Source organism: Humulus lupulus, chromosome 6 (genome assembly GCF_963169125.1).
Source record: "Humulus lupulus chromosome 6, drHumLupu1.1, whole genome shotgun sequence".
In the NCBI taxonomy this organism is placed as follows: Eukaryota; Viridiplantae; Streptophyta; class Magnoliopsida; order Rosales; family Cannabaceae; genus Humulus; species Humulus lupulus.
Window position 1 is genome coordinate 158,293,567 of NC_084798.1, and position 7,879 is coordinate 158,301,445.

The 7,879-nt window shown below is 33.8% G+C and overlaps 1 protein-coding gene across 1 annotated transcript; it reads left to right on the forward strand.

Annotated features, from left to right (window-relative positions):
- The first annotated feature begins 392 nt into the window (after positions 1-392).
- Positions 393-3,237, forward strand: LOC133785594 (uncharacterized). Its single transcript, XM_062224813.1, has 4 exons — positions 393-801; positions 886-1,122; positions 2,977-3,029; positions 3,151-3,237. The coding sequence occupies exons 1-4, from the start codon at positions 393-395 to the stop codon at positions 3,235-3,237; spliced, it is 786 nt and encodes a 261-aa protein (XP_062080797.1).
- The last annotated feature ends 4,642 nt before the right edge of the window (positions 3,238-7,879 follow it).

The window sequence follows — 7,879 nt, forward strand, 5'->3', positions numbered from 1 at the left end:
ATGCCAATAACCCATATTCCATGACCTACAACAAAGGGTGGCAGAATCACCCTAACTTTTCTTGGAAAAATAATAATCAGAGTGTTCAGCAACCTTTCCAAGAGAGCCAACAAAAATTCCAACATCCTCCTCCTATGTTTTATCAATGATAAAATAGGCAACCACAACATCCAATACGCATGATGCAACCTGAAGCATAGTCTGATGTACCGAACCAATTTATGACTGAGACAAGGGCATCTAATCGAAATTTGGAGACTCAAATAGGAAAGTTGGCTACTTTGATGAAAAATCGTGCTCAAGGGAACTTACCAAGAAATAATGAGGTAAACCTAAAATAGCAGTGCAATGCAATATCTTTGAGGAGTGGCAAGGAGTTAAAAGAGCCAAAAATGGTTGATAAGGAGAAGGAATTGAGTGGGTCAAATGTTATTGAGAACCTAGAGAAGCAGCCAAAAATAAGCATAGATGACCATATCAAGATCCCATATCGTCAAAGGATTCACAAGAATAAGCTTGACAAGCAGATTTCTAAATTTTTGGATATCTTTCGAAAGCTTCACATCAACATTCCTTTTGTCGAAGCACTTGAACAGATGTCGAGTTATGTGAAGTTTATGAAAGAAATTTTGACGAAGAAAAGGAAACTAGAGGATTATGAGATAGTGGCACTTTCTGAGGAGTGCAGTGCGATACTTCAAAAGAAGCTACCTCCCAAGCTTAAAGATCCTAGTAGTTTCAATATTCCATGCTCTATAAGGGGTTCAATAGATACCAAGGCTTTATGTGATTTGGGGGCTAGTATAAATTTAATGCCTCTATCTATTTTTAGAAAGTTAAATTTGGGAGAAGCTTGACCTACTACTGTGTCTTTGCAAATGGCAGATCACTTTGTAAAGCATCCTAGGGGTATTATCGAGGATGTTCTAGTAAAGGTGGACAAATTCATTTTCCCTGGAGATTTTATTATTCTTAATATGGAGGAAGATGAAAATATTTCAATTATTCTTGCAAGGCCATTTTTAGCAATTGGTAGGGCCTTAATAGATGTGCAAAAAGAAGAGTTGAAGTTGCGAGTGCACAAAGAAGAGGTAACATTTAATGTTTTTTGCAGCAACGGAGGTTCCAATTTGTTGTAGAGTTGATGTGGTGGAAAGTAAGGGTGATAAGCTGGAAGTTACTAAGAAGAAATCTAATGTTAAAGATGGAAAATGAGCAGTTCGTCAGAAAGTGAAAATGATCTTTAGTGAGAAAGCTCGATTGTTTCATGAGTGGTGGAAAGTACCAAAAATATGAAATATCAAGAAACGAGTGTCTTCTCATGACACTATGGCTCTCAAGGACATGAGGGTTGGTCTGGATCCGAGTTGATTATGAAGAGAAAGTTCAGCGATCGACTAAATGACATTAACGACAACGCATTTGGTGGCATTCCAATGTTTTATTTTCATTTTTTATTAGTTTTATTTAAGTTTTGGATTATGACCACTTTAATTTTAGTATTTTGAGTATTTACTTTTATTTGATTTTAATTTCTATTAAATATGAGACTAATTTGAGTTAGAGTGCTACTTCGGGCTCAGGTAGAAAGAACTATAGGCTAACCCAAAATTTTTCTTTCCCCACTCTCGATTCACCATCTCAATTCTTATTATGTTAAGCAGTATGAGGTGTTAGGCAAGTTTCGTTTCCTTGGCTTTTATTTAAACATTGTGGACAATGTTTAGGTTAACTTTGGGGGAAGAGATTTATTATTTTGTATATATTATGTTATTTTGTTAGTCATGTTGTGTTGTGTTTGTTATGTTTTGTCTAGGATGTTTAGAGTGTTAGCTGAATCAAGTTGACAATGATTAGCCAATGATAATATGATTGGATGATGTGTTGTATAAATTGAATGGAATGAAAACTATAAAAATCTGCGTGCTTGGTTGAATATTTCTTACCATGTTTACATGAGTCCAATTAAATAATTGAGAGCTTAATCATGATTTTAATAAATTTTGTTTGATTGAATTTTTTTTATGCTTGTTGAATGTTGAAAAAAAAAATATTATGAAAATGTTGTTATCCTAGAACTTGTTTGCCTGCTATTTGAGACGAAATCCTAGATGATGCATGTTTAGGAAGATGATTTAGGAAATTCTTTGAACCGTTTGTGCCTTTCAAGCCAATCTTGATTTATCAAATCCCTAGTTACCCAACTTTGAGCATAATTTGATTCTTTTTGTTTGACACTTTTTTGAGTTTATTTGAAACTTTGTTATTTTTCCTTCCCTTTTGATATACCATGAGCATATGAAAAGTGATTGGGGGATGGTTTGTAATTGGGTTTATATTTGGAAATTTGTGTCAATAAAAGGAGAAAAATTGAGAGAAAAAGAAAGAAAAAGTATATTGAATATGAATTGCACTCCAATTGAAAATACATAGAAATAAGTTGGGGGAGTGTAGTATCGTTACAAAAAAAAAAAGAAAAAAAAATCTCTTTATGAATTCTCTATCAAAATAAAAAATATTGGGAAATTTGGGATTGGTTTTTTTGGGTTTGTGAGTGGATAAATGTTGAATTGTTTGGTTGAGTGCTTATGGTACATTTTGAGCCTAAATGACTTTTTCATCTACCTTTACCTAAGCCCTTCAATTATAAGCTGTGAAAGTCCTATTGATTTCTGAGCATATGTTTTCTACCATTAATGGAGATTAGTAAGTATAGCAAGCTTATGGGATAATGATATCAATTGATTGTAATGAAAAAAATTGATGAGCATGAATTGATTTGAATGCATTTTATTTATTAATCATGATTTTGAGAGCTTTTATTTTTGTTTGGACTTAAGTGAATTGGAAGAATGTTTTGACTGAAATTCTTGAATATAAGTTAATTTTTCTGAAGATTATATAAGTGTCTTAGTCATCATAGCTTGAGGCGTGAATTATTATTGTCGGCTTGATTCAATTGTGTTGGTTGTTTAGGTTCTGAGTTTTGTCATGTGAGTTTGTGTCTTTTGCTCGAGGACAAGCAAAGAGTAAGTTTGGGGGAGTTTGATAACTTCATTTTAGTGTCATTTTAGGATGTGTTTTTGTGGTAATATTGAGTCTTTTTGTTTGCTTTGTACAAGATTACGCTTGTGTTTGTCTTTATTGTAGGTCGATGATATGAATCCTGAGCAAAATGTGAAAAGAAGAAGAAATGGTGGGAAATGGAGCCTTTGGTGGTTGTTCGAGTCAAATTAGCATCAAGGTGGAGTTAGAAGAAGTTTTTGATGAAGTTTTGAGGAAGGAAGGTTTTAAAATGGTCAAGCTTTCAAAAAAAATAGAATTAGAATTGCGGCATGGGCTTAAGGGTTGTGGGTCTAGTAAGGTCAGAAGCTAACCAAGCCTGGCATGAATTAATGTCGCGGCATGCCCTTTAGGGTCGCAGCATGATGAGTGGCAGAGAGCAAAGGAAAATCTGGGTAAGCACATGGGTCGCGGCATTGTCACCTAAGGGTCGTGACTCTTGAAGACGGAGGCGCAAACCCCCTTGAGCATTTTGAAGACACAGGCCGCGGCATGAGTAGACCATGGCCGCGACGCACTTCCCTAAAGAGAAGAAAACACTATTTAGTTTTAAAAATATTAGAGATTAGGCTTTTAATTAGGGTTTTAATTATGAATTATAGAGAGCTTTTGACTGCTAAGCTTTATTTTCTGCATTTTTCTTCTTCTTTAATTTCTTTTCAAGCTTTGGATGTTACATATGATAACATTTATTTTTATTGGGTTAGCCATGTTTGCCATGAACTAAACATTTTTCTCTAGGGTTTAATGTAATCACTTTGGATCTTGTTAATTTTCTATTAAGTGCAGTTTTATTCTTCTTCCTCTTCTTCTTCTTTTATTCTTAATCTCTACTGGTTTGTGTTTAATGCTTACAATTTACTAGCCATTTATTGTATGATTTATGATTTTAATTCGAGATCTGAGAGGCATAGATTGCATATAGGATGATAATATTTATATGATTTGTGTAACTTTTAGGGTTATGATGTTTAATGCCTGCTATGTGTTGAAATTTGTTAGAGATATGTAGAAGATTTGCATATAGGATGAATTCTTTTTATCTTGATAAAGAATTGAGAGTGCCTTTGATAACCCGTTATTAAGATAGAATTAGAATATTGAATTGTGCTGAAATAGTTAAATTGACAAGTGAATTAGTTGATGAAATTAATACCCTAGGTCTTTGTTCTTGACGTACTTGTTATTATATTGCTTTGCTTACTTTAAGTTTATACTATTAGTTTATGAGAATTTACTTATTTGGTATCCTCTATTTTTGCAAAGTATCATTTTTGTACCCTCTTTTTTCAATAATGCTCATATGTTATCTTGTATTTTAAAATCATACATATTTGATACCCTAGACTCAGATTTGATAAATAAAATTTTGTCAATATGACCAAACAATCATCAGTTATATTATTAAGTAATTAAATTTGAATTTATAACTCATATAATTGAAAGTGGTTTGATTAAATTAGTAAAATTTTAGTTAAATTTGAGTTTAGGATACGAATATGTACGATTTCAAAATACAGGGTATCAAATAAGCATTATTGTAAACGCATGGTACCAAAATGATACTTTACAAAAATACTGGGTGCCAAATGGTTACCTACCCTTAGTTTATTAATTAATATGAATTTTGATAGTCAAATAGAAACCAAGAGTAAATTATTGGTAATTGATTAGTAGTCTTTGTGGGACGATCTCGTTCTTACGAAAAATTTTACTTATCACGACCACGTATACTTGCGTGCGTTATTTTATCGATCAATAAAAATAAACTCAAAATTAAATAATTATTTAATATAAATTAATTTTATAATGATTTATCCTAACACTACTAAAATTTCTCTTAATTCTACTAAAATTTTGGCAGCATAACGACTATATTCTAACATATCCCAAAAATTTAAAACCTTGCAAATAACACTCAAAAAAATTCTCAAAGCATTCACAATATACATATTATTAATCAAATTCAAATACTAACATATTATACAACACAATATGTTATTCTACACACATATATAAATATCACTAAACACATCTTACTTTCTACACACTTTGACATATTAATTAAATTAATTAAAACAACATAATCAAAAAAATAAATACCTTGATGCAAAAAAATTAGAAATAACCTAGCCACCAAATTTCTAAGAGATACTCCTACAATTTATACATAAACATAATATACATTGTTATAAAAATAAATAAATAAAAAATTATAAATATATATACATTCGGCACAAACATAATATATATTTATATATAAAAAAATTATATATATAAAATATATATATATTCTCGCACACACATTATATATATTTATAAAAAAAATTAAACAAAAACTTACATAAATAAAACATATATATTTATAAAAAAGTAAATATATGTAGGCACATATATATATCTAAAAAAACATATATATATATAAAAGGATAAAAAAATATAAATAAAAACTAAAAATATATATTTATATAAATTACACACTATATATATATGAGATATTTACATAAAACACTTAACTATATTAAAAAATTTCTTTTATACGGTTGTACGCACTTATTTTCATTTGTACGACGTTGTTATTATTTTTACAATTTTATGACATCTTCTTCAGGATTACGTTCTTATGAGGTAGGAGAAGTCGGCTTTGAAGCTTGCAACAATACATCATGGGCCATCGGAGGACGTCGACGAAGTTGACTAAAGTACAGCGAAGATGGCAACGATACCTTTGCCAAAGAGGTACCAGCTCTTTATGCTAGTCCAAGCCTTTGTGGCCGCCAATTAGTGAAGAAGAGATGAAGACCAATTCCAAGGCAACAATGGATCAGCAAGGCATTAGTGTAACACCCTGGATAACCAATATCGTTACACCGTGTGTTTGAAATAGTGGAGGACTTGTAATCAAGTCATTTAGACAAAAATGTGACCCTAAAGTCGATAATCAGGTTAGGGTTAAAAAATTTGGATCATAAACGATCAATTTTCATTAAAATAGATGTTTGGTACGGGGGATCTGAAGAAAAAAAAACAGGGTTTAAGAGACAAATTTATAAAATTCTCAAAATTTATATACAATCCACTGCCCCTTCTAATGGAAAAATAAAAATTTTAGGCTCTGTCCCTGTACTTTCCCTCGGCCATGGTGGACGAGTAGCTGACAATGTACACCTCGCCCCCAGAGCTCTCCAACTCAGGGTTGATCCATCTTACCCTTGCCTTGACCCGCACCACGAAGCACCCATGAGCCAAGGCCCAGCAAGAAAACCATAACATTAATACTTAATCAGTGATGATAATCAATCAATCATAATATACATCCAGATATTCAACAAGTCATAAACATCAAACTAATAACAGTAATCATGTACGTTCAGCAATTTATCTCAATCAATATGCAATACTTAGGGTCGGCGGCGTTAGGCCACGCCCTCTGTTTACTTCACTGACTCCGGTTTGCTTAGGCTGAGTCCAATGCTAATCTAGCTGACCCCAGTTCACAGTGGCCAAGCCGCGTCCTATGCGCAAATCATTAGCCCCGACTCTCTTGGGTCGTTCATTTCATGTTTGCATAACGATATCACATTTATACAACACATACATATCTAGATACAGGGAATCTTAGTCATAACACAGCCACACAAGGATGCAATTTGCATAACGAGTGGAGATAATAAAACGGTCCCAAGCACGATCCTCAGTCCTGAGCCTCGGAGATAAACCTAGTCACAGTGGCCAAAGGGTAATCATCAACTTCCAATCCAAATGAATACTTAGGAAATAAAAACTAGCCTCCGGGACCTCAATTTCTACTAAACTGGGTAGTATAAATTGTCTCGAGCGCTTAGATTCGAACCCCTAAACCTTACCAATTCTAGAACCCATCCCAAGGTAAAAATCCCTAGGCGGGCCGCGACTTGCCCCTAGGTTAGAGACCAAAAATCCTAAACCACAGGGGAGGAGGGCAGCGACTTGCCTCCTAAGGTCGCGGCCCGCCCCCAAGTCAGAGAGCATACCCAGGGCCTTCTGGGCACACGGGCCGCAACGCCCCAAAGCTGGGTCACGGTGCACCCCTTTGAACACAGAAATTCTGGGTTTTCTTCACACTTCTCCCAGCCAATTTTAAATTCCACACCAACCTAACCTCCTAACAAGGACTAAACTCAATTATGAATTCAGGGCTTCTAATCACCCAATTCAAACACAAAATTACAACAAAACATACTGAAGTTTCTATCCCAAATCATCAGCTATTTATTACCCAAAACCCAGTCTAACTCCACACAAATACCATAATTTCTTAACATGACCAGTGATAAGGAACTTACCTCAATTATGATTGAATCTCCTCAAGCTACAACCTCTAAGCCTTGAGCTTAAGTCCCAACTAAACCCCCCTGGTTTCCAAAGCTTCAATTCATCCAAATCCCTTTCAGAATTCCATCTTCAAACCTAAGTTCTTCAGCCCTTTTCTTCCCTTAGCTTCAAAGTATATATATAGAGAGAGGAATCATGAGATGGAGAGAGAGATGAGAGTGACCTGAAGGTTCTAAGTGATTTTCTGGCTAATTCCAGAATCAAAGAAGATGTAGCAACTCAAATTTGCTAATAAGGCTTGGGGCCCTGATTAGCGTGCCTGGAGGGCAATAATTGCTATGTTGTATTAATATGTGAATTTAATGAATATGTGATTAGCAATGCATGTTTAGGTGAATTAAATATGCATGTGGGCCCCATTTGATTGTTAGGGGCATATTTATAATTTTAGCCCGCTGAGGGCATAAATGTTATATTTATGTGTATTGTGATTGATACCATG

Bases quoted from the DNA above. Each gene is read 5' to 3' on its own strand.
- LOC133785594 (XM_062224813.1), top strand. From the start codon at position 393: ATGGTTGATAAGGAGAAGGAATTGAGTGGGTCAAATGTTATTGAGAAC. The intron at 1,123-2,976 runs GTTCCAATTTGT...TTGGTTGTTTAG, and splicing joins TGTTTTTTGCAGCAACGGAG to GTTCTGAGTTTTGTCATGTG. The intron at 3,030-3,150 runs GTAAGTTTGGGG...TCTTTATTGTAG, and splicing joins TGCTCGAGGACAAGCAAAGA to GTCGATGATATGAATCCTGA.